General features: G+C 43.2%; 1 protein-coding gene across 1 annotated transcript in view; it reads left to right on the top strand.

The window, feature by feature from the left end:
- Positions 1 to 4,983: 4,983 nt before the first annotated feature.
- Positions 4,984 to 26,869, top strand: part of LOC121441921 (oligophrenin-1) — a 358,753-nt gene continuing 336,867 nt past the window's right edge. Inside the window, exons 1-2 of the mRNA XM_041643322.1 lie at positions 4,984 to 5,563; positions 5,685 to 5,857. Of these exons, the coding sequence (XP_041499256.1) occupies positions 5,704 to 5,857 (154 nt within the window). The 5' untranslated portion in view covers positions 4,984 to 5,563; positions 5,685 to 5,703. The remainder of the gene's footprint in view (positions 5,564 to 5,684; positions 5,858 to 26,869) is intronic.

Raw genomic sequence — 26,869 nt, 5'->3', positions numbered from 1 at the left:
TGTCCTCGTTGGTGTTCATTGCGTTGCCACAGATTCATATCACTTGGACTTAGTGGAGCTAGTTAAGCCCTTACTGGCTGTCAGAGACTGAGCAGTTGTTGAGACTTTTGGAGCATCCTGTTCCTCATGTAATTATTTGGGTGTTGTCTTCATCCTGGGTATGCCTATGTGTATCTGTCCATGTGGGTGGCTATGACAAAATATCATAGACAGAGATGTAGCCTGAATAATAAAAACCCAGAGGCAGATACTGGGATTCGAACGGAAAGATAGGAGAAATAAAGCAGCCAAGCCATTAGAGACTTCTTACCTCTACCAAGACTCAGACAAACCAAGGGGCAATCCTGTCCCCAACATGACTGTAGACTGCAAAGATCTCCACCAAACCTCAGACTGCAGACTGAGACCCTGAGCTCCTGGCTCCTCCCATTTTATATTCCTCTCTGGTGCTGGGATTAAGGGTGTGTGCCACCGCTGCCTGGCATGTATGACTGACTAGTGTGACTACTTTGCACACTGATCTTCAGGCAAGCTTTGTTTATTAAAACACAAATAAAATGTCACTGTACAGAGTGACTCCTAACCAACAGAAATGTATTTTGTGTGGTAGTGGAGGTCAAGAAGCCAGTATTATTGCAGAAATAATTTCTTCTGTAGGCCTTCTTTCTGGTTCAGAGACTACTTATTTTTGTTTTTTTCCCCTCCCTGTATTCTCACATGGTGAGAAGGAAAAGGACCTTTATTCATCCTGTTCATAAAGAATCTTGTCTAATGACCTACTCATATCCCAGGCTCCCTACTTGGAGGTTAGCATTTCAACACATTATCACGGAACATCATGGGCTCATGTCTTAGTGAGTGCAAAGTGCATAAGGAAAACCAGGAGGTAACTGAGTGGAGAACAGTTTATTATTTCAGCAACAAGTACAAGAGCACTGGAGATAACGATCAAAGCAGTGTCATTGGAAGCAAACCAAGCAAGAAGATTGCCTGGAGTCTCACCAGTAAGCGAAGCGTGCGGGACACCAAGACAGGAGTTTTGCTAGTTCAAGTTCAGCATGGGCTGCATAGCTAGACTTTGTCTCAAAGGAGTTTGAAAAATCCAAGTGGCATTTGTTAGAGAAGTTTATCCATATTTGTTGTCACAGGTAGGGGTGGGAACATCCTTGCGCATGCTCTGTTTGAATTCATGCTTCCTACAGGGCACATTTTAGAGAAAGGTGATCAAAGTGTCTCTCCTAGGGGTTGGACTTAATGTTGAACTACACAGAATTACTCTAGGCAACCAAGAGGGAATAGGCAGGTCAGTCCAGCCATTTTGGCTGGTTCTGGGCCAGTTTCTCTGATGGGCCTTATTAGCAACAGAAAACAATTTCAGAGTGTTTTGTCATTAGAGGAGAAGTAGCTTTTAATTTTACAAATATAGGTGATTTTACTTATCTAGTGGCTAACAATTGAATGTTGAGAGCTGCACTTACTCATTCCATAGCAACGTACACTTTCCAAGGACTATGGGGTCACCATAGCTGAAAGGGAACCAATTTTCAAATTTTCGAATTCCTTTAGAAGTGACTTCACAAAAATCACTGCTCCAGTTTAACTTCTCTACCCTCCCCCGTTTCTCAGTCCCTCTAAAGGAAAGAATGGCCTTCAAAGGCCAGGAATCTTTTCTGTTTGTTTTGTTTTCAAGACAGGGTTTCTCTGTGCAACAGTCCTGGCTGTCCTGGAACTTGCTCTGTAGACCAGGCTGGCCTCGAACTCACAGAGATCCACCTGCCTCTACTTCTCAACAGCTGGGATCAAAGGCATGTGCCATCATGCTGGGGTAAAGGTCAGAAGTCTTACAAATTGCCCATGTGCAAAAGTGTTAGGGTTAAACAGACTAATCAATATTCCAAATACTGAGGGTTAAAAACATTGAGGTTGAGAAATCCTTGTGTTGTTTTGTCTTTCTTTTCAGAGGACTCTTGTTTAACTCTAGGTCCCGTAGCCTATACCTTCCCCATCCTTTTGATACGACTTACATGTCCGATCATTTTGTTTAGTAATAATAATAAAATATGATATTTTAGAAATTTACATGCATAATTGCAAATCATAACTCAATTCAAAAGACTTTTATATATGTGAGCCTTATCGCCATCACAAGGAAATAATTTAATTTCTATTTTTGGTTTTATTGGGAAGAAATTCAATATGGTAATCAATAGCAGACTTTTAGGTAAAAATATTTTTTGAAAGGACAAAATTCTTTGAGGTTTATGCAATGTACAGTGTCAGAGGGAAATCATATGGCAGAGCAATGTAACCATTTCCAGGGTTAGGTGAGAAATTTTGTTTTTCTTTGAATATTTGAAGCTCAGTGTCACATATCGCAAGACTTGGGTAGGATAGCTGGCGCACACCTGCAATCACAGCACTCAGGAGGCAAAGGCTGGAGGATTTGGAGTTTAAGGCAAACTTGGGCTAAGTGAAATGCGTCTTAGGACAGCATTGGAGGTTGAATCCGATCTCAAACAAACAAGCAAACAAATAAAAATAAAATATTTATTTAAAACAAACAAATAAACAAACAAAGAAGCATAACAAAATGCAATCAAAATGCTTAGTGAATGAATGAATGACTGCCCAATAGAAACGTGACAATTTGAAAAAAATCACCCCTCTTCAATGAACATCTTTTAATCCCTCCATTTCTCCACCCACAGGGCATTTAAAGTCTGCTTCGGGTATTTTCTCATGAAATGTAATCCCTTGCTTTTCTGTCTTTGCTTTGTTTTGTCCTGCTGTACTGGATATCAAACGCCATGGTGGCACAAATATATAGCACTAGGGACACAGAGGCAGTAAGATTGTTATGATTGAGGCCATTAAGTCTCTAAAAAAGAATCCAACAAAACAAAACACCTAATAAACCAGGGTCTTGGTCATTTGAGGTGAGGGATTTACAAACCAAGTTCCACCCCTCAGCACTTATTAACCCTTTAAACATTAAGAGTAGGAAGTAGGGCTGGGGGGTGTAGATCAGTTCGTAGGACACTTGCCTACCATTCGCACTGTCCTTGGGCAAATCAGCTGCTCTTTGATGCAACTTCTACAGCCTTCCACTGAATGCCAACCACACAGGGGTGTTTTGAAGACTCGTGGCATGTTTTGTTATCATTGCTTTCATTTTGTTTTTCTTTGAGACAGGGTCTTGCTGTGCATCCCTGGCTGGACTAGAGCTCAATATGTAGAGCAGGCTGACTTTGAACTTGAAGATCAACTTCCTCTACCTCTTGACTGCTGGGATTAAAGGGGTGCCCCGCCACCTTCTACCACTTGCGAGGTGGTTTATAGGATTATAAACCAATTGATTGGTGTGTCAACGAATGGCCCTTCTGCATATCCATTTCGAAATCCTTAGAACCTGTGAATATGTTATCTGAAATGACAAAAAGGACTGTGTAAATGTGGTTAAACTAAGGATCATGTGATAAATGATGATCCTGGTTTATCCCATGAACTTAGTGTAAGGAAAGGAAAAGAGAAGGCAAGAAAGTCATGGTCATAGTAATACAGGACGAGAAAGACTCTGGCAACCATTGCTGGCTTTGAGGACAGACAGTTTGAGGGCCATTTTAAGAAACTGCAGAAGGTAGATAAATGGATACTGACCTAGAGTCCAGAAGAACATAGCCATTCTGACATTTGGACTTTAGCTTAGTGATGCTCATTTCCAACTCTTACTCCCATAACTATAAAATAATACATTTATGTTCATTGAAGCCACCGAGTTGGTGGTAATTTGTTACAGAAGCAGCTAGACATTAATACAGGTAGCTTTGCTGTTATTACTGTATTTTTTTAACTCTGTATTCTGGCTTTTATTGATGTAATTTAATGTAAGCACTGCTGCAAAATCAAATAGATCTTTTTTTGTCCTAGTGCATACTATTGCTCAGTTTTCCTAATTGTAGCTATTCTTAGAGAGTTGTCTTTAAAAAGAGTCCAGCTTTCCCTATAATAGACAATAAATGTAAGGCATTTTGGATAAACTGCAAGACAGTTGATAGTAACCTCTTTTTAGGTTCCCCATTAACAGATATTATCAGCCTATGAATTGATTTGTCATAGAAAACAGTCTCTGAGGCCCTATTCAGGAAAAAGTTCAAAACTAGCTATGGCCTTTGTTTTTTTTTTTCCTTTTGTTAACTTTTTCTTGATTCTTGGTGGACTTCACGTCGTGCATCCTGATCGCACTCGACTCCCTGTCCCCTTGCTTCTGCCCTCTGCCTTTTCAAACCTCCCCAAATTTAAAAACTAAACAAACAAAAACAAAAAACCTCAAGAAACCAAACCACCACCACCACCACCACCACCACCACCACCACCACCACCACCACCACCACCACCACCACCACCACCACCACCAAAAACAAACAAACAAACAAACAAACAAAATCTCAGCTTGGAGCCTGTAGTGTGGCTCAGTGAGTCACACAGTATACCCTTTAGTCCAAACTTGTTGGCCTCTGTCTCCTCAGCAAGGGGTTCTGGGCCTAACACAGATCCTACAGTAGGCACCAATGAGAATTAGTGTCTGTACTGTATGATCTATGAGACACAGGAAAAGTAGGAAAAAAGTTGGTGTATCAGAGGAAGGTTGAAAGAGGACCGAAAAGACAGGACAGTCCAGCCAAATACTGCAGAGAGACTGCCTCCTATCATCCTTTTGAGTTTTTGTGGCAGTTAGGGAAACTTTGCATGCACCCTCAGGGACCGGGGCGGTACACCTGCCCCTCTAGGATCTCTGTGCCTGGAGCCGGCTTAGGGAAGCAGATCTGGGAGAGCGGCCACCCTGGAGGGTTGGTGGGAGACCGCAGGGTGGAGTCATGGGACGTGCAAACGGAAAGACTACATCTCCCAGGCCGCCACGCTTTCCAGCTGGAGTCCTAGGGCGCTGACTGCTCCCCAGTTTCCGTAGGGAAGCGCCAGGCTACCACAGCTATTGTGCGTAGCGCTGTCGCCCTCCTCTTCCCGCTGTTACTGCCCTGTTGTTGGAGGAAAGCTACGTCTCCTTGGCCTCCGGGTTTAACCCTTTAAGCGCCAAATCCGGCAGCCTGCCGGCTCCCAGGAACGAGTAGGCGGTCTCTGCAGTTGCCGAGTTGTGGGCGACGAGCCCCAAAGACCCTGAAGAAGACAGCTGAAGGGAGCCTGTGCTGCCGGTCGGTCTCGGGCTTGGGGCTCGGCCAGCGTGAAGCAGTGGCATTGGCTTTAAGAAGGGGGAGGGGAGGCGCGGTCTGCCGCTCAGGGAGCCAGGGAAGGAAGCCTCGGCTGGTTGGCTTGGGAGCGCAGAGAGGCGGCCCCCTGCATTCGCGCTCTCCCCGCCTCCACCCTGGGCTGCCCAGGACTCAGCGCTTTGCTTCGGGGAGGTGATGACCAGGGGGCGTGCTGCTCGCTAGGCTGCACCCTGCCGGCGTCAGAAGGCGTTGGTAAGCATTCCTGGTCACCCGCAGCCGCCACCGGACTACACGCTCCTGCTACACACCAGCGGGCGCTCCCAAGAGTTACATTGGAACAGGTACCTGTCTTCCAAAGGGAGTGGGGCTGAGTCGTCTAAAAGTGGAGCCTGAAAGTAAGCCACTAGGTCTATTCTGCTGATTGTGCCACTGATGCTTTCGCTCTTTGTCTCTAACCCCTAGTCCCTCCGCTACCGTAACCATGGGGCATCCCCCGCTGGAGTTCAGCGACTGCTACCTCGACAGCCCCGATTTCCGCGAGAGGCTCAAGTGTTATGAACAGGAGCTGGAGAGGACCAATAAATTCATCAAAGACGTGATCAAGGACGGCAGCGCGCTTATCAGCGCTATGAGAAGTAAGTGGAAGGCTTCCACGAGCCTTTTCTCTGAGTAGGTGGTTCTGGCCTTTAAACCTTTCCATACCACAGGGGGATGGGAGGATCTGCAGTGACTCTCAAACCAGGTCTCTGAATCTGATGGGTTTCCAAACCTTTGGGTGTGGGGTCAGTAGAAGTGGAAAGTGGTGAAGACAAGCAGAACTTTGGGCCTTTCCCTTTAGTAGCCCCGACCTTCTAAGACTTAATATGCAGCCCGGACAAGGACCCTCTTATTTTGCAGTTACTCTTACTTACCAGCTCCTTATTGAAAATGAGAGTCTGCCAGCCTGTCAGACATGCCCAGCACCCCTGTCTGGTACAAGGTGACTTCCATGCTGACCAAGGAACTACCCCAGCACTCCCTAAGTAATTGGGAATTAAGGCTAAGAGCTCCGTTATAACGACTTTTGTTCTAGCCTCTAGTTATTACCGAAAATTGTAGGGCTTTAAAGAAATTACCCTTCCCAAATCATTTTCTAAGGAGAGCACCTTTGCCCTCCCCCGAGATTTTCTTCTTTTATATACTGTTAAGGTCATTGTCAGTCCAAGTTCAGGATTCTTGGTTGCCTTCACATACTACTGAATTCTGCTTCAGTGTTGAACAAAGCCCTGTCAAGTTCGTGGTCCAAGGGGCCCAGATCCCCTGGGTGTAAACTGCAGGGGTAGGGGGTAGGGCTGCTACATTGAAAGGACCTTACCTAGCTTTGCTTTTTCAGTGGTCACAGTTTCCTCAGCTGTGGGACTGTTTTTTCCTCCTCTGTGTGTAGGCTTTTATTTCTGCTGGTTGTCAGGAGGCTCCGAGAAAAAGGAAGAATAATAAACATCCCCAAAGAAAGTCGAAGGAAGCCAACCCTCTGTGTCAAATTATATACCTAGAAGAATGGAGGGTAATGATTAAGAAGTGATGATTAAGTATTTTTTTCTCTCCTTGGCTGAAAGATAACTGTGAAAGGTATAGTCGTTTTGTAGGAGTCCCTCTATGCCTTTAACTTTGTTTTGAGTGGATTTACCCCGACCCCATCCCATGTCAAGGTTGTGCGGACCCTGGTATCAAGCTGTTACAGCCAAGCAGCAATGGAGAGGCTCTTAGAAGCTTTGGTGCCACAAGAACTGTTGCAAGCCAGCATTTCTCTGTAGCAGTTCTGGTTCGTGGTGGTCTGGCCACTCTTGGTCAGAATCTGTAAACTGTTCCTTCGAGTTCCTTAATTGGGTTTGATCACTTAATGTTTTGTTGTTGCGTCACCTGGCCAATAGCAAACTTGTGTTAGCACCTTAAAGATGGAATATTTGAAATGCTGAGCCTTGCAGACTTGTAGGCCAGGCTTTTTGGGTGTGTCTCCTCTTAATAGAGTTCACTGAGAGGTTGAGGGTATGGAGGTTGTGCCACAGAAATAGAAACTGGAGGACTCTGTGAAAGGAAAAGGGGACTGTTTGGATTGCAGATTTCTTCTTATTGCGGACTGCCTGGCGTAGTAGTCACCATCAAAGAAAGCCCAATATAAAAGTGCTAGGCAGGAGGTAGTTTTTGATGACATGTATGGCAAGCTGAAATTGTGCTAAAAATGAAAAGCTAAGTCATATCCAAGTGATTAAGCTGTGTAAGAAAAAATATCAGTTCAGTAAAACATTTCGGGGAAAGGCAAAATGTTTGTCTGGGGAATGCATTCAGATCTTTGCATATACTAGCTACATATGTAGGTCTTGGTTTGGGGGGGATAGGGTCTCAAAATGTAGATTGGGCTTGCCTTTAACTGCTCATCTTTCTGCCTTAGCTTCCCAAGTGCTGGTTTATAAGCATGCAAATGTTTTGCAACTTAAAAGGCAATAGTGGGTTTTTTCCTTTCTATTATTTCTGAGACTAAGAGTGGGAAGATATAGCAACTATGCAGGCTCAAATCTTTGCTATTCTAGGATAGGGATTCTTTATTATTTGTGCTGCTTTTCTATTTCAGAGTCAAAATGGGATGGGGAGATATTAAAGCCCAGATACTAACTCGTGCCTTACTACTTTTCTTTGAGCTTCACAGTTTTTAAATACTTGAGTAGCTAAAGGCAAAGATGGAATTGTTTCCTACCATCTTTATCATAGAAGTCCTTGTTCCCCACACTCTGCTTTTTCAGGCTGTGACTGCTCAGCCACTTTTTCCTGGTACGTAGGATGGATGCAAAACAGGTGTGCTCCTCCTAAGTGAAGGAAAGAGGAAAATATCCCACTGGGATTAGATTTTGAAGACCTCGGATACAGTTGTGGCTTCCCCATTTTGGGATCTGGCACAAACCATTTCAATTGTGAAATGTAATTCAAAAATCAAGAAAAAAAATCTGTTAGGAGAGAAAAATGTGAAACTATCCCAAATTAAGTAAACACTGGTTAACTTTATGGTAATATACAACAGGAAATTTGTACAATATGAAATTGATGGTGGGCTGGGCATGAAGCTCAGTATTAGAATGTTTACCTGTCAAGTGCAAGACCCTGTATTCCTTCCATAGTATTGAATTTTTTTTAAAAAAATGCTATAATAATGGTGGTAATTATATCCACCTCACGGGGTAGTTGTGAGTCTCAAGGAAATTAATTCTTTTTTTTTTTTTTGAGAGAGGGTTTCCCTGTAGCTTTGGGGCCTGTTCTAGAACTCAGTTTGTAGACCAGGCTGGTCTCGAACTCACAGAGATCCGCTTGCCTCTGCCTTCCAAGTGCTGAGCTTAAAGGCATGCACCACCACCGCCTGGCTCAAGGGAATTAATTCTAAAAGGTTTTGTAAAATGGAATGACTAAAACAGGCACATTGTTGATAGTCTATCTTTTGGTTATTAATACATCTGTTGATGAGTGGTGTAATTTTCAGTAAAGTTCAGAAAGAAAATACATGAATAGAAGTAGTTGGAAACAGACTTTTTCCTTGTTATCTTGATGGAAAAATTCACTCATCTGGGCACAGCTCAGTGATTAGTTTTGTATTCGTGTGCATGGATCCATCTTAGCATCTGGAACCAGGCAATAAAAGGCAGGACAATGATTGACACTTAACTAATTTGGATATTAAGTCAAATGGCTAGCTTTCTTGCAAACCTTGAGACATGACACACTGAGCTGCAAAACTCAATTGTAATTTTCCTTCTAGTTGTTAACCCAGGGGAAACCTGATGTCAGTACTTTATCTCACTGTGTAATTTTTGCATAGAGCTCTGGCTAAACTTTAAGCCACATGTATGTGTGACTATTAGTGTGTTAAATGTGGTCCTGTTTGAATTGTGTGCTGATTAGTTTTTTTCTTTGTTTTCTTTTGTTTTTGTCAACTTGACACAGCCTGAGTTGTCTGGGAAGAGGGGAATTCACTTGAGGGATTGTCTCCACCAGATTGTCCAAAAGCAAGTCAGTCGGGGGATTTTCTTGATTGTTAAAAAGGAGGTCCCAGCCCACTGTGGGCAGTGCCACCTCTGGGCAGTTGGTACTGACTGGGTGATGTAAACAGGCAAGCCAGAAAGCAGTATCATCTCCATTATCCTCTGCTTCGCTTCCTGCCTCCAGGTTCCTGCCGTCAGAGATGGACTGTGACCTGGGAATTATAAGCAGAAATAGATTGCTTCCTCCCCAAGTTGCTCTGGCCAGTGTTTTTTATCCCAGCAACAGAAAGCAAGCTGGCACAAATACTTAAGTTTATTTAATTCGCTGCTCAGAGGTAATTGATGTTCCAATAGCTGCCTTCTCTGATGGATGCCTGATCCCCCACAAATGTGATTTATTTATAATTTTTGGAGCATATGACGATTATAACTTAAGCTAATAGAAAATAAACCACCATCCCTCTGAAATATAAAGACTGTGGCTGCTTTTCTGTGGTCCTTTGCTGACTCTCTCTCCCTCTCCCCCTCCCTTGCTCTCTTCCTCTCCCCCTCCCTTGCTCGCTTCCTCTCTCCCTCCCTCCCTTCCTCCCTTCCTCCCTCGCTCCCTCCCTCTGTGCATGCTTATGTGTGTGCACATGTGCTGAGGATAGATCATAGGGCCTTATGCATGCTGGACACGCCCTCTCCTACTAATCTATATCCCTGCGCCTCTCCTTTTTGATGGTGACAGTTTAAGGCCTTTTGATGTTAGTGAATATTTGCTGAACACTGAGGCTAGGCATTGTTCAGTATAAATCATATGGCCCATTGCTTATATGGCCCCAGAAACCTGAGACACTTCATGTAGCCTATATATAGTTCATGGACTAAATACCATTCATTCAGTAAATTCCTGGGTGCATACTATGTTCTAATCTTTGTTCAGATGACTGTTAGACACACAGAGTGTGAGTCACAGGTGGATATTGACCCCGAGAAGTTCCGAGCCTAGTAGGGGAGATGTGTAGAGGAGAAATCACTGCTGTATAAGGTATTAAAGTTGAGAACGTTAGAGTTGGATGGTGGACATGATTGTATGTGACATTAGAGAGAGGGAGAGAGCTCATTTCTTGGTGGAAGACAGAGGAAACAAAGGAGGAAATAGAATTGGAGCTTGCCAGAATTAACAGCACTGTGATTTATTAAACTGTTCCCGCCTACCAGTGATTCTTAATTAAATTTTTTTTAGATGTTATACTTTATGGGCAGGCTACGCCAAAAAAAATGGCTAGGTGGGAGTGTAGTTTTTGCTGTATTTTAGTAAGAGTCACTGAGAGCTTATCAAGAATAACAAGTTAGCACTCTATACAAATGTTTCTGACTGTTTTTTGAGACAGGGTCTCATGTAGCTCAGGCTTACTTTGAATTCACTGTGTATCCTGGGCTGGCCTTGACTTCATTATCTTTCTTTGTCACTGTCTTCAGGGGTGTAATTAAAAGGGTGTGCCACCAAACTCGACTGTATTTGTGGCATTTAACATTTTTTTAAGACAGGATCTTGTTCTGTAGCCCAGGCTTTCTTAGAGCATGCTAAGTAGCCCAGGCTGACTTCAAACTTTACAATTTTCCTGCTACAGTTTCCTGAATGCTGCGTATACAGGAATGAGCAACCACACCCAACTTTAGAGTATAATATTTGAGATGATCTCTCTATGTAGCTCAGGTAGGTGTTTGTTAAGGTCAAAATTCTCCCACCTCAGCATCCTGAGTGCTGGGATTATAGACCTGTATCATTATATTTTTAATATAGCTCAGGATCAATACATCTTGTCTGTAAAATATCATATTACATATATTTTATGCTTTAAGACCGTGCATTCACACACGACTAATCTGCTGTTGTCTGAAAGCAGCCTCAGTGAAAGAAGCACTCTAGGAAAGCTTACTAAATGGAAATGTGATTTTTCCGACACTTTTCTCATGTCATGGTATTTTATTCCTTGGAATTTTGTCAAGCTTTACAACTATCACTAGTGGTGGTATGTGTACCTGGCAGTCAGGAGATGCAGGCAGGAAAGCTGAGAGTTCAAAGCAAACCTGGGACGGAATGGATTGTAGGACATCCTGGGATGTAACAGAGAGATCCTGTGCCAAAAAAAAAAAAAAAAAAAAAAAAAAAAAAAATCAAAAGAAAACTTCCCTAAAATGTGAAAGCCATTTTTAGTGCTTCCGGGGGGAGGGTAACATATAAAAATAGTAAACTGGGTTTGTTTTACCAGCTGCAGTTTGCAGACCTTTGGTAAAGCTATTTAGGTTAAGTGGACTTTTCCTGGCAATCCAGCTAATATAATTATTGGTAGACTGGAATGCCATATCTCACATTTTCTAGTAAATGAATTGATTTTGGTATGCTATAAATTGTGTCTACTGTGGATTCAAGGACCCCGGCTCACAGGAGAAGAGAGAAGGATGAAGTCGCTGGAAACGGGGAGGTTAGTGGGTCTGGAGGATCTGTGGGGAAAATCCAAGTCTCATCACCCTCCAGTCTTAGTTAATGATTTTTAAATGCTCATTTGCTGGTGTTTTTTTTTTTTTTTTTTTGGTGTGACAGAGTCTTGCTATATAACCCAGGCTAGCCTCGAAGTTGTAGCAATCTTCTTGCTCAGCCTCCTAAGTTCTGGAGTTACAGCTATGTACCATAACACTCACATAGTCTCTCTTTAGTGTTTTAGCTGAAGAAAACTTGTTTTTTCTTTTTTACAGTGCTAGAAATTGAACCTAGGGCCTCACACATGCTAGAGAGATGCTCTGCCACTGAGCTGTGTTTCCAGCACAATCCAACGTTGTCTGTAGGCTAGATTGAATGAATTGTAGTCCCTGAGCTAAATCATTTAGATTTATTAGCCAACAAGTCTTGACCTCTTGTATGCTTGGGAAAGGAAGTGTGCCAGTCTTCAGGGAGAAAGGTTCTCAAAGACTAGAAACTGTTTTCTATTTAGCAAAGGGAGGAGTATAGTATAATGGCAAAGGATCCTAGATGGACATGATGTGGTCTGTGAAATAAAAATGGGGAAGGAGTAGGACTTCTACATAGCTGTGTAGCTTTCACTTCCAAACTTCCATTGTGTATTGTAGTTCAACAATTTAAAAAAGGAATGATTTTCCAAGCTACGGAATTCATGTTTACATCAGTTTTCATGAATTATGAATGTGTGCTGCTGCCCAGTCCTTCCTCTCCATCCCTACAGTCCTGGATCCCCCGCCCATGGATGCTCCTGCCTACAGTTAAGGGGACTCTTCCAGAATCACCTAATCAAGATAAATCAAGATAACCCAGCAGAGGCTTGCTGGAGGCCATCTCCTGCAGATTCTAGATTCTGTCAAGTTAAAAATAAATCTGACAACCACAGACACTTTCTGTACCAGATATGTACATGAAGTTGATAAAATGGTTATAGTATAATGTGTGTAATTTTGATACCTTGGTCTTAATATTTCAAAAGAAAACCACTTTCTTATAGTCTACACCTTTGTTTTGAAAGTTAACTAGTGGCCCATGCCTTTAATCCCAGCACTCAGGAGGCAGAGGCAGGCGGATTTCTGTGAGTTGGAGGCCAGCCTGGTGTATAAGAGTGAGTTCCAGGACAGCCAGGGCTACACAGAGAAACCCTGTCTTGAGAAACCAAACAACAACAAAAAAAGGAAAGAAAAAAAGTTAATTACATATACATTTGAAGAGTTTTACATATTTACAGTAAAGTCACCTTTGGTACCTTTTCAGTTCAGAATTCGGCAACTTGGGTGCCTATGTATGGGTTGCTTTCCTGGAAGGATAGGCCGCTTCCGAGCCTGCTATTAACAGTCTGTGTGGTCTTGAGTAAACCTTGACTTTTGAGTATAGGTTTTCTCACTTGTAGAATTAGAGGTCTGCTCAGTGATCACAAGGGTTCCTTTTGGATTTAGCCTTCTGTTTTCTGGTTACTGTTGCTTTACTCAGAAAGTTAAACTCCCTGAGATGGTTCTGCCAAAATCAAGCAAGTGCATCTTGACTCTAGGAGAATAGGCCACAAGAAAAACCAAACATCCGTCATGGATAGACAGCTTGAATTACACTGGCTTATGGGAGTGTGAACTTGTTGAGTGTTTTTGGAGGGAGATGTCAATCTGATGCTTTTCACTTCTGCCCAGAATAGCTGGGAGTCTCTTTAGAGGTAGGTTTAGAGCCATGATACATGGGAGTGTGATGAAATGTATGCTTTTACTCACAAGTTCACCTGTCATTATCTTAGTGATACTTATGTAACACCCTTGAGCCACTGAGCATACCGAGTTGTTTTAGGCCCCCCAGAATAAATTGATCAATTTACTGGTGTATGATTTAGGACTTTTTTTTTTAGGTTTTTCGAGACAGGGTTTCTCTGTAGCTTTGGAACCTGACCTAGAACTAGCTCTTGTAGACCAGGCTGGCCTCGAACTCACAGAGATCCACCTGCCTCTGCCTCCTGAGTGCTGTGACTGAAGGTGTGCACCACCACCACCCGGCTAGGACTGCTTTTTAGTAGATGTGAAAGCGCTCAGTGGGATTCAGTGCAGCTGCATTACCGTGTCTGTTAGAAGGCTTCCGAAGACCTACATTGCAGAGTAGCTGGACTGAGGGGAGTGGAAGTATGGTGGGAAAAAGTGGCAGTTTGTGAGCAATAATTTTATTCGGAGTGGAGGAGTAGTGCTGCGGCGCTAATGGGTTTAGCTTGACTCGCCTATTAAGAGAAGTTTTCCAATCAGGCTTAAGGATGGTGAAGGAAAATGACTCTCCGCCATAGCCCAAACTATTTGTTTAATCTGGCATCTGTTTCTCTAATCAAGCACCAGAGAATTTTCCTAAAAGCTCACAAGGATCTGGAAAGATACACAGTTTTCCAGGCGATTACCTGAGTTTTCTTTTCTAGTCAGCCAGAGGATCCTTGTGAGCCATTACCGGGCTTCCTTCACGTCCTAGAACCTTGGGCAGTGTAAAGGGAATTCAATTTAATTCCATATAGATTTTCTAATCACCTACTGCGTGTCAGTGCTGCCCTGGAGATTAGAGAGAGGGCGTGAGTCAGGATGCTAGAGAGACCCTGTCCTCTTGGGGCACACATTAGCTAGTTATCTATCTACTTATGTCAAGACAGTTTTTTTTTTTTTTTCGAGACAGGGTTTCTCTGTGGCTTTGGAGCCTGTCCTGGAACTAGTTCTTGTAGACCAGGCTGGCCTCGAACTCACAGAGATCCGCCTGCCTCTGCCTCCCGAGTGCTGGGATTAAAGGCGTGCGCCACCATCGCCCGGCTGTCAAGACAGTTTTGAGAAGGGGTACGAAGAGGAAGTTCAGGGTGAGATACATAGTCTGTCGTATCTTTTGAAGTTGAGATTTGTGGGGTAAGGAAAGGGAATTTGACGGTGATAATGTGTTATCTATTGGTAAGGAGAAACCAAGGAGGAAGAGTACCTAAGTCCAACAGACTTGTGTTTCACCACCGTGATAATGGCCTTGGTACTTAACAAGACATTAATCTTTTTTTCTTCCTTTTGATGTTTTGAGAGAAAGTCTTACTGTGTGGATTAGGCTGGCCTTCTACTTCTAAAATGTTTCTTTTTATTTTCTGTGTGCAAGTCATATGTGTGTGCTATGTAGTTGTTTATTTGCATAGCTACCTTATTTTTAAAAATTACTACATTTTAATTTATTGGGTGTGCATGTATGACTGTGTGGGTGTAAGCATGTCACAGAGCATGCGTGGATATCAGACGACAATTGCAGGAGTCTGTTTTCCTCTCCCACCGTGTAGGTCCGGATGGTGACTAGCGCGTTCGTCCACTGAACCATCATCTTACTTGCCCTCCTCCTTACTTTTGAGACAGGGCCTCTCATCGAACCTGACACTCACCAGTTTTGAGGGATCCTTCTGTTTTTGTCCTTTCAGTGCTGGTGATACGGGTGCACACTGCCACATCTAGTTTTTACGTAAGGGCTGGGGATCTGAACTCAGGCCCTCAGGCTTGTGTGACTGGCACTTTAATGGCCTTGCCGCCTCTGTAGGCCTTGGCATCCGACTTCTGTTTCTCTTACTTGAGTCTCTAAAGTGGTGAGATTGCGGTTACGTGCCTCCATGGCCTGCTTCTCTTTCCTCCACCTCTGTCATACTTCCCCAATTTTTCTCCCTGGAGGCAAGCAGTGTCGATAGTTTGTCTAGCCTTATTTCAGTACTTCCTCCAATTTCTGTCTCTTTAGGAGTGTGTTCCATTATAGGCAAATCTTAGCTGCTCTGCGACAAGCTTTCTTCAGCATTATATCTGGATGAGACCAGGCATCAAGGTCCATGCCTGTGATCTCAGCACTTGGGGACTCTAAGTTTGAGGCCAACCCTGGCTACATAGCAAGATCCCAGCTTATTTTTTTTTTAAATGTCCCTGGATGGATTGTAGACTAAAGAAGCCCCCAAAGCCACTTCTGCCTAAAAGCAAATGGACACCATCCCTGCACAACAAGGTCAAATCAAAATAACCCTAGTTATCTATTAAAGGCAAAAATACTATGTGGTTGCTGGTGACCTCTAACAGCTGTGTTGTAGCCTCCCATTACCCCCTCCTTACCTCTAGGGTAGTGTCGAAAACTAAAGCTTCATAGCGATGGTAGCCTTGCAGCATCTGGGGAGGCAAGATAGGATTGTGGCTCCTCAAAAAGTCCCATCCCCAGAGCCATGTTGTATTTAGTCACCTTTGCGGATGATTAGGAAAGGTTCATTCACGGGGCTGCTTACCATGGCACCTCGCACAGCTGGTTTGCCGGGAACAGCTCTATCTCCAGGGTGTTGACATCACAGCTACTGATAGTTCTACAGCAGTCAGGTCGAGGAAGTGTTTGATCCAAAACATGAAAGAAGTAATTGAGAGTTCCAGCCTGTATGCTATGACATATCATTGTTTTAGTTAGGCAGGAAGATGGGGCAGGAAAAGTAATTACAACGTATTTGGATGGGAGAAAATGATAAAGCTATCTCTGTCATCACAGGGCATGGTACTGTGCATAGCAGTGGTGTTCAACTCTCCTAATGCTGCGATCCTTTAATACAGCTCCCCATGTTGTGGTGACCCTCAACCATAAAATTACTTCGAGGCCACTTTATAACTGTGATTTTGCTACTGTTATGAATGTAGTATAAATAGCTAATATGCAGCCCCCCCCCCAAATAGGGGTGATGACCCACAGGTTGAGAAACACTGATGCCTAGGGAATTTGAAGAGGATGACTCAAGATGCTAAGTGTAGCAGGGTTATAGGATGCAAGGTAGTATAGAAAAAATCAGTCGCGTTTTTCTATGTTGACCATTCCGAAGTTGAATTAAGAAAAATATTATTCATAATAACACCAAAAGAATAAAATCTTTACAAATGAAAATTCATAAAATTATGATATTCATTGATCTATGTCTGTATGTGTGCGCATGCACACAGAGATCAGAGGACAAGATATACGAGTCAGTTCTTTGCTTCTACTATGTGTAGTGCCTTATTTACTGAGCCATCTTGCTGACCTAATTAGAAATACATTGAAAAGAAGTCCATGACCTTTTCACTGAAAATTACAAAACATCATTGAGAGCTGGGGATAAAGTATGGTAGTAAGAGGGCTTGCCTGGCATGAGCAAGGCCGAGCCCCGCCCCCTCCCATCACTGAAAGAGATGAAAGATCTACTGAAGGGGAAAAAGATCGAATGGTTGTGAGTTAAAGGCTTACTATGGGATGGAAGACACCAAGGAAACAAGGCCTTCTAGAAACAACAGAACTGATGTATTTATGAACTCAGAGACTATGGCAGTACGTACAGGGCTAAGCCAGAGGGCATCCCGGTGCTGAGAGGGGAGATAGACCCAAGACCCTATCCCTAACCCAGAAGCTCTCTCTAACTGAGAACTGTTAGCAAGGTCAAAATTCATTCTCTCCAGTGGAGTCTCACTGACTATATACAAAGCATACTTAAGGCCAGCAGTAGATGGGCAACACAAAATGAACTTACTGGTATTTTGGGAGTTTTTTTTTTTTTTTTTTGTTTTTTGTTTTTTGTTTTTTTTTTTTTTTTTGTCTCACAGCACTTTGTCTGGGCATTTCTTTTCTCACCTTACAAATCTTTTGCTTATGTATTATGTTTTCCGATTTTGTTTTGATGGCTTTCTCTGTGTGTGAATGTGTGTGTGTCTCACTGTCTGTATGTGTTTCCTGTGCTTTTTCTTTGGCTCTTTGTTTTTGTTGTTTCTTTGTTTTGTCCCATTCTGCTTTGCTTTTGTTGTAGCTTATTTTCTTATTAAATTTTAGATGACTTTATTTTCTAATGAGAGAAGGAAAGGGTATGGATTTTGGGTGGCGGGGAAGTGGGGAGGATCTATGAGGAGTTGGGAGAAGGGAAACCGTAATCAGAATATATTGTATCAAAAAAAAAACACAACAAAATTTGTTATGATGGCAATATATTCCACCTGATCTATGCATGTAACACTGTCTCGAGCCAAGTAGCTTTGTTACTGGAATTCATTAGCATCTTACACCATTCCAAGCTGGCATGTAATTGATTATGTGGCATAGACTGACTTTGAATGTGTGATAGTCCCTCTGCCTCAGTCTCCTGGGTGATGTAAGGTATGAGCCATCATCATACCAGGCAAAATGCATGGACATTTTAACATTGACATGGAAGGGAAGGGACCCATGTCAGGCAAAACAATCTTGAAAAAGAACTTAATTGGAGAAGTTGCCCCACTCGACTTTAGGTATTTTTTTTTTGAGCTGTGCTAATGAAGATATTGCCATCGATAAAGGCTTAAGAGGTCAGTGGAGTACAGAATTGGGGGAGGAAACTTCACATTGATGGTCGATTGAGTTTCATGAGTGAGTGGAAAGAAAAAGCATCAGCCGATGGTGCTGGGTCAGCCCACCGGGCTATCCACTAACATTGGGTTCTAGTCTTTAAACCACACAGAACCTCACTGAAGTGGATCAGATGCTTCCCAGTAAGAACTAAAACTGTAAAACCGTGAACGTAAGTGATGTTTTCAAACTTCTTGGCTTTGAATCAGCCAGTGATTTCTTATTTGTGATGCCAGGTGACAAACGGGAAAATTGGTAAGTTAGAGTTCTACAAGTTAAATTTTGTGGTAGAAATAATTTTATTCAGAAAAAAAGATTGGAGCCCAACTATCCTGCCTAGAACTTCTAGTGCACTTCAATAAAAAGGGAAAATTGAAAAGTTATGTTTGATAACACACACACACAAACACACTGAGTTTTATACACATATATGTATATGTATGGGAATAATGCTTATAATTCAATTAAATACAAAAAATCCAATTAAAAATGACAAAAGTAGGGGCTAGATAGATGGCCCAGTGATTAAGAGCACTGTCTGTTCTTCCAAAGGACCCAGATTCAATTCCCAGCACCCACATGGCAGCTCACCACTGTCTGTAACTCCAATTCTAGGGGATCTGGTATTCAGTTACAGACATACATGCAGATAAAACACTAATGCACTAAAAGTAAATAAATTTGAAAAAAATGACGAAAGTAGCTAAGTATGCTGGCACGCACCTGCACTTCTGGCCCTCAGGAGGTTGAAGCAAGAGCGTCAGGAACTCAAGGTCATTCTCAGTCACTTAGTTAATTCAAGGCCATCCAATCATATTAAAAGCAAAAGAAAAAGCAAAACAGGGGCAGGCAAGTGGTAAAAGGCACTTTACTTCCAGCATGACTATCGGATTTCCATCTCTGGGGCCCAATGTGGAGAAAGGAAAGACCAGAGGCCTGTAAATATTCCTCTGGCCTTCACATGCATGCTGTATCATGTATGCACCCATGCACACACATGCATACCTAAATAAACATACAAATAAAACAAGCACTGACAGGGACAAACATTAAAAATATGACTTTGCTGGGTGGCAGTGGTGCACGCCTTTTATCCCAGTACTTGGGAGGCAGAGGCAGGTAGATCTTAGTGAGTTCAAAGCCAGGCTGGTCTAAAAAGTGAGTTCCAGGACAGCCAGGGATGTTACACAGAGAAACCCTGTCTCGAAAAATAAAATAAAGCGAAACAAAACATGACCAGCTGAGTCCGGTGAAATGGCAAACATCATTGGAGAATTTGCAACTTCTATTTATTGTTGGTGTGCATAGCGTATTGTAGCCATTTAGAAAGTTTAGCCGCTAATCTTTTGCAATTCTTCAACAATGGTTAGTCAATCACCCCACAAATAAACAATTGCACTATATTGTCTATCTATATCTATCAGAATTATTATTTATAATGACCAAAAGCGGGAAATAGCTTAAACGTTCATTAATTGAGAGGTAAATAAACATATAATAAAAAGCCATTCATAAAAACTACATATTGTTTATGATTCCCTTCCAGAAAGTCAACCTGCTAAAGTATCACCAGGCTACTATTTGCTCAGGGCTGGAGAGTTAAACTGTATTGTGACTGCCAAGGGGTGAGGAGTGTCTTGTTTGGAGTTGTGCACTTTTCTTAATTACAATATGATGGTGGATGTACTGCTTTGTGAGTATACTGAAACCACTTGGCTGTGCACTGGGTGAATTTTACGGTGCCTAAGTAGGAACTTTGAGCTGTGTGCAAACATAAAATGCCATTGTGTTTGGAAAAGCAGAAGTGCTTACCTTATAGACTTAGATATGTCTCTGGTTCTCCCTTGTATCAGACTTGAAAGGCTGTTTTGAAAGATTCATGTCTGTAGCATTGGGTGTGTATCTAGGCAAAAGGAAACCGAGAGAGAGAATTATTCCTTCTGTGACCAGGAGGAGCTAGAGTCCAATTTGGGACTGGCATGGGATTTCCTGGTTTCCCATTCCAGGCACATTCTGCACTGTACTCTGAAGCAGGTACCTTGCTTCCATCTGTTTGGATGCCCTTTATTGGTGCCGGGGAGTGTGCTTGTTTGGAATGACCCAGTTGGCAGCAGGATAGCATATTAGTGGAACGTTGTCCTTTCTTCTTTGCCTGGATCATGACTGAGATCAGGTGTTTCCCCTGTTCAGCAGTCTCCCGCCACCCTAATTAGCATCTGATAGCCTTTTCTTCCCTTGTTATAGGATGGTAATGTATCTTGGTGATGTGACACCTGCCCTTTCTGTTCCTTCCCTAGGAGTCTAGAGTAGGAGCTGGTGGGGCCTCCCATCTCTGCTTGTCTGTTGACCTAGTGCAAACAGCTGCTTTTGGTGTAGCGTGTAGTATACACTGGGAAATGCGTGGCATTACTCATGGGGGTGACAAATTCCTCTCCCCTCCCTACATTATTTTTGTCCTAGGGCGGCATGGAATTTCTCACAAGTGGCAAGCAGTAGGCCCAACAGTACCGCACCATGTTAGGAACTTCACGAAAGGCCATTCTTTCTCAAAAGGTTTTCATTAAGGACTTCCCAGAAGCAGGAGGGCCACGCTTCAGCTTCCAGCTCGCTTTCCAGAGCCAGGCTGTTGTGGAAATGCCTCTCTCTGCGACTGGGAAGTGAGGTTCTGTGCATGTGACAGTGGACGCTGGAGGAGACGAGTGCTGAATTAACCCGTCCCTAATTTGTTAGGCGGAGTAGGACCCTGAGGAGCAGGCAGTGGAGGTGCTATCTACGCATTCGCCCCTTACAATTTTCTTTAGAGCAGAGGAATCAGACACAGGAGGGTTGTGAGTCCCTGCACAGTGGACACGTTGCGTTTCTCTTGTCCTTGAAACCCCAGAATGGCAGACTCCCATTCAGTTGACCTGGTGAGGTCGCCTTCAGTAGTGCACGCCTGACTTTTCAGGCTCTGTGGGGTGACTGTGAATGGTACTAGGTGGGGAAAGACTGGGCAGTGGTGTGTTAACCAGCCGGGGCTTACACAGTTTTGCTGGTAGAATGGAAGGAGAGAGAAAGCTGGGGTTTCTTGGCATTTTGTTTGCTTTTCCTTTGTGGAGAACAGATGCTGTTTAACCATCTTCATTCTTTCTTTCCCCTCCCCTCCCCTCCCCTGCCCTCCTCTCCCCTCTCCTCCCCTCCCTTCCTCCTTCTCCCTCCCCTCCCTGCCCCCTTCCCTCCCCTCCTGTTACCTCCCCCTTTTCTGACAATGTCTTACTGGGTAACCCACTCCTGAAAAACTCACAATCCTTCTGGGGTTACAGGCCTGTATCACCATGCCCCTTCCCCTGGTTTTTCACCAATGGGTGGTATCTTGCCAAAAATAGATGCATACGGTGCAAAGGGCCTTTGTGACGTTTCATGAAACTCTTCCATATTTCAGATGAGGAAGCTGGGTGCCAACGCATATCTTAGAGTCAGTTAATCACAGAATCAGTACTAAACCTAATATCTGTCCCATCGCCGTGCTCTGTGTACAACAGTGCACACTGGAAGTGTCTGCTCGTCACCAACCTCTGTGGAACCGCATTTCTATTTTCAGAACCATTTACACCTTGTGAGAGTCTCTTGGGTGCTTCTAGCCAAGAATGCACCTCCAGTTGTGGGCCTGCATACAACCACACATTTTGCAGATCTGCTGGAATGGAGTAGGGGAAGGTTCCTTGAGTCTGAAGTTAAAGCTGTAGGGTTTTTTGGTTGATTTTTGCATGCCAGAACCTGGAGCTATAGAAGATCAAGGTAACTTCTCTAACTGTAACTGACCACTCTCAATCTGTGAGTGAGGGAGAAATAATTCTAATACAGTCGAGTTAGCGTTTAAGTGTAACAATATTTGTCTTAGATAACAAGTAAAGTTTTGTGTGTGTGTGTGTGTGTGCACGTGTGTGTGTGTGTGTGTGTGTGTGTGTGTGTGTGTGATCCTGCCTGTGGCTCAGAGTGTAAACTACCATTTCCAAAGTACTTTGCAATACACAAGGTCTTTTCATTAAATGATACTTTTATTTGTTCTTTGAGAATTTCATACAATTTATTTTGAGTATATTCTTTTTTCTCTCCCCCAACTCCTCCTAGGTTCCCTCCACCTCCCTACCAAGCTAATTTCATGTTCTTTCTGATAAGGTTGTTTAATATGCATTCTTCAACTTAATCGAAGGAAGTGTTATTACCTGCAGTTCATAGATGAGGAAGCCAATGCTTTTGAACTTGAGTTTATCTCTAAAATTGCACTAATCAGTTGCCTGGCAGTGGCAAGGCTTTAATCTTGGGAGGCAGAGACGCGCGGATCTCTGTGAGTTCAAGGCCAGCCTGGTCTGCAGAGCAAGTTCCAGGACAGGCTGCAAAGCTACAGAGAAACCTGAGCATTTTCACTGTTTACAGATTAAGGTTGGGGACTAACATATATTGCTTGACACCATTATATTGTTAGGTGGTGTCCTAAAAATAAGGACCTCGGAGTGTTGGAACGTTGCTCAGTGGTGGAGCATGTGCCTAGCATGCATGACTGGGTGTTATCACCAGCACCACCAAGCATATCTTTCAGTTCAGCAGAGTTTTATCTGTGATCTCACAGTCATGAGTTAACCAGGCAAAGCATTATGTTTTGGGGGAGGTAAAGTAACCCAGAGCAGGCAAAAGTCTCCGTTTTCCTGATGATGAAATTAAAGTTTGGTCATTTGCAAAGTTTGGTTAGTGTAGCAGTTTGGGCTCTAAACCTTAATTTGGTTTCTGAGTGTTTTTTTTTTCCTGCTCGGTCACACTGCGTCAGGAGTCAGCAGTTTGGCCTTGTCCGAGTTTGTAACACCTTTGCCTCTGTCCTGTTGTAGCTGTTAGGCTCTCCTGGGTGTCTGCTCAGCTCTCGCCTGCCTTCACCCTTGCCCTGCTTCTGCTCCTTGAGCCGGGCCTCCTCCTACCATCTCTTTCCTTAGCTTCAGCACTTCTGGCCCCCCATCAGGATTTTAGGCTGCCAGTTCCCTTTCCCTGCAAGACCCCAGGAGGCCTTTCAGGCACCCTGCCTTATTGTGCCTTGGCTTTTCATTTGCTCTCCTAGCCAAGTGTCTCGCTTTGACAATTCATCTGCCCCACTTCAAACTCCGATTTCAAGTCTTTCAGAGCTTCTGCTGCCACATGACAGGCAGCTTCCATTCAAAGAGGTCATAAATATTGGTAAAGCCATAGAGGTATTTAGGACTTTCTCTTACCCATGCGCCTTTAATCTGTTCCTGCTTCCTTGGCAGTAGGGGGATAATTGGCATGGTTTTGGAGATTCCCTTTAATAGGGATTTCCATTGCGCCAGGCAGCTTTGTGCTAGCTATGCCTATGCCTGGCATCATTTCTGAAGCAATTGTTGCTTTTGGGTCAGGTCTAACAAGTCCAGCAAGATCTGGCTGATTGAAGTAGTCAGTTGCCCACTGGGCAAGGCAGCACTTGCTTCGTTGGTCTTTTCTCCAAGGAGAATTTTGAGAGGGAGAGGGAGAGGGAGAGAGAGAGAGATATTTTCATCCTTAAGGAATTAACAGCTCTCTTAGAACTACTTGGAACCTTGGAACTGCTGTTGCTAATGTGTGGACCTCCGGTAACTTCTATTCTGGAGACTTCTGGTCAGTTGTGCCTCTCGTGTTTCTCATAGCATGCTTCCGAGTTGATGAACCAAGCAAGAGTTAATAACAGGATGTTTAAATTTTCTTTTTTAATTAACATGTAATAGCCCTATTTATGGGCTACAGTGTGTGATAGGTCATCCCATAGATACGGTACACACTGATCACTGAGGGTGAGTTTTATTGTCTCACACAGTGTCTGATATTTGGAGGTATAGAGTGCTTTCTCCTAGTTCTTTATAACATATATCATAACTTAGTGTGAGTTATAGTCAATCCCTTGCCTATATTTTGGTGCCCATCATCTGATTTGCTCTTTTCTCCTACCTCTCACCCCCTCTCAGTCTCCAGGATTTAGTATCCTTTTCCCTTAATGTTGAGGTGAACTTTTTAGCTTTCACAGATGAGCGAGAACATGCTGTGTTTGTTTTCCTGCACGTGGCTTATTTCATGCAGTCTACGGCCCTCCAGTTCCATTAATTTTGTCACAAACAATAGCACTTTGTCCTTTATGGATGAATAATAATCCATTGCATATAATTTTCTAAAAAACTCCTGATGCTCAGGAGCTTCGTGTGGCAGTGCATGCCTGGAGTTTCAGCACTAGAGAGGCAGAGACAAGAGGGTTGCTGTGAATTGGAGGCAGTCTGGGCTACATAGGGAGTTCCAGGCCAACCAGTGCTATGGAGAGACTCTGTCCCCAAACATTCAAAAATCAAGAAAAAAATTGTTTAATAAAAAACATCTTCTTGGCAGAAAAGATAAATGTAGCTGGGCGGTGGTGGTGCAGACCTTCAATCCCAGCACTCGGGAGGCAGAGGATGTCCATGAGTTTGAGGCCAGTCTGATCTACAAATCTAGTTTATGGACAGCCAGGGCTACAAAGAGAAACCCTGTCTTGAAAAGCAACCAAACAAACAAGATAAATGTAGCCCTGCTCTGCCCATTGAACCTGTGAAGATTCTTGTTTTCTGATGGCGACGAGAAGTTGAATGCATCTGTGTCATTAGCTTTGAGATGTTCTGTAGCTTTTATCTTTGAGGATAGTGGCCGAAGGAAACTTCCTGGCTTTGCATCATTTCTCTTTTGCTCTTTGTTGAAAGTCCTAAGAATAAAGGAGAGGAGATAAAGAGTTGCCATTTTCTTATCTGGAGGTCCTTTTTCTCACTTTGTGCTAAAGCAGAGTCAGCGTGTGGCCAAATCTTATGTGCCACCCATAATAAGTAATATGTGCTTTTGTAAAAAAAAAACAATTTTAACGCATAAGGTCACCCCTTTGGTTTTATATCATCAGTGGTTGATATGGCAGATGGCAGAATTAGTTCATTGAGTTAACAGTAGCCCTCCAAAGACTGAACTAAGTGGAACAAAGTCAGTTGGCTATCCTTCCTTGGGTCTGGCAAGGCACCTCCTTCCTTGAATGTGTCTGGCGCTAGCTGGGTTGTGTAGTGAGGTGTGCAAGGAAGTGGTTCTGGAAATAGCCTACTTCCTCACACAGTATGAATGCTTGGTGTTTAGCAGGCACTCCGAGCTGTTTTACCATTTGAGTGAGCAAAGTGTTGCCCCAAGCCCTGTTTTCCTAGTTCCTACCCTGAGGCATAACACCATGTCAGTTCTGATCTAGGAGTTTTGCTTTCCCTAGTGCCCACTCAAAATTGCAGTGGTTCTCTAGTGAAAAACTGTTTTCTTTTTCTTTTTTTTTCTTTTTGTTTGGACATAATTGCATTATGTAGTCTGGGCTTGTTTCGAATTTGCAGTCCTCTTGCCTCTTAGGAGCTGTCTTCGGATATTTGGGATCATTTATGAAGGTCTTTTTGTGTATGTCTATTTGTTTGGAACTTTAAGCTTTGAGACGAACTGTTCAGCTAAGGTGATACGGAAGAAGCAACCTGCATCTCTGTGCTCAGAAAAGGCAAGGTTTCAGTATTACACTCTCTCTTTGTCATAAGCTGCAGGGGTTCTTTTCTCTCTTTGATAAGGTTGGGAATTTTTGGTTCATTAATGGGGGCTGACAGCAGCTCCCTTTCTAGTTAGCCATGATGTAATATACCAAGAAGTGAAAGCGAAGAGACAGGAAGCACAGAAGTCACCACAGGGTACACTGTCCAGACAGGCTGTTTGCAACTGGTCAGGCCTAAAGAAAAGGAATGCTGAGGATAACTTTTCTGTTTCCTTAAGTTCCTATTTCTTCCTTGTGTTTGTTTGTATGATTTTTCTTTTTGTGGAGTTATTTTGGTATGGTTTGGTAAGGACATTTTCTTGAAGTATGGCGGCTTACGTTATTTCTGGCAACTTTACCAAACTAGAGTGAGCTGGACTCGAAAGGTTAGCATGGCAGAGAGAATTCTCATAGGTTCGCCTTGGTGAGCATGGAAGAGAGAATAGGAAATGAACTGATTTTCGAAGAGGTTTGGATAGGTCATGGAGTCAAGCCTTCTCCATAGCCTGAGGGCTGGAGAAGACATGGAGTTTTTTTCCTTCAGTAATTTCTGTATGTGGAGAACACTAGAAACTGTTTTGCTTTGGAAATTTTTAACTTTTAAACTTCAAGGTTTTAATTAAGTTTTCTACTTTTGTCATTTTATGTACTTATAGGACATTTGGGATTTAAATAGATGAAGATGTGGTTTTGGCTGAAGTTGAGTTTCTAATCTTCATATTTGATGTCTGGGAAATTAAGCTTTTCAGGAAAGAATGGCACGGTTTAGCATTACGGACTTGCATACATTACGATTTCCTTTGGAGGCCTGCAGACCTGGGATGTGAACTTGCCTGGTGACCTGTGGCCAGCTCTGTACCCCCTCCCCCCGTGTGTGTTAATATGTGTTCACATATGTGCATGTATGCTTCTCTGTGTGTGTATGTTAGGGGTCTCCCCAGTTGTTCTCCTTCACTTGATCCCCACCTTTTTTTTTTGTTTTTGTTTTGACACAGTGTCTTTCCTTGAACCTGGAGCTCATTTTTTTGGATCTAACTCCTTTGCTGTTTCTAGACAGAGTCTGATATAGCCCAGGTAGACCTGGGCTTGGCGAGGAGGAGGATGCAGCCTCATATGTTGGGCTATGCTGGCTGGCCAGTGAGCTCCTGGGATCCTTGTGTCTCTGACCCCCCTCTCCCCCAGCACTGTG

The sequence above is a fragment of the Microtus oregoni genome, unplaced genomic scaffold, assembly GCF_018167655.1.
Source record: "Microtus oregoni isolate MIOR12 unplaced genomic scaffold, Mior012 000084F_ref0000050, whole genome shotgun sequence".
Lineage (NCBI taxonomy): Eukaryota > Metazoa > Chordata > Mammalia > Rodentia > Cricetidae > Microtus > Microtus oregoni.
This window is presented reverse-complemented; position numbering and strand designations above follow the sequence as displayed.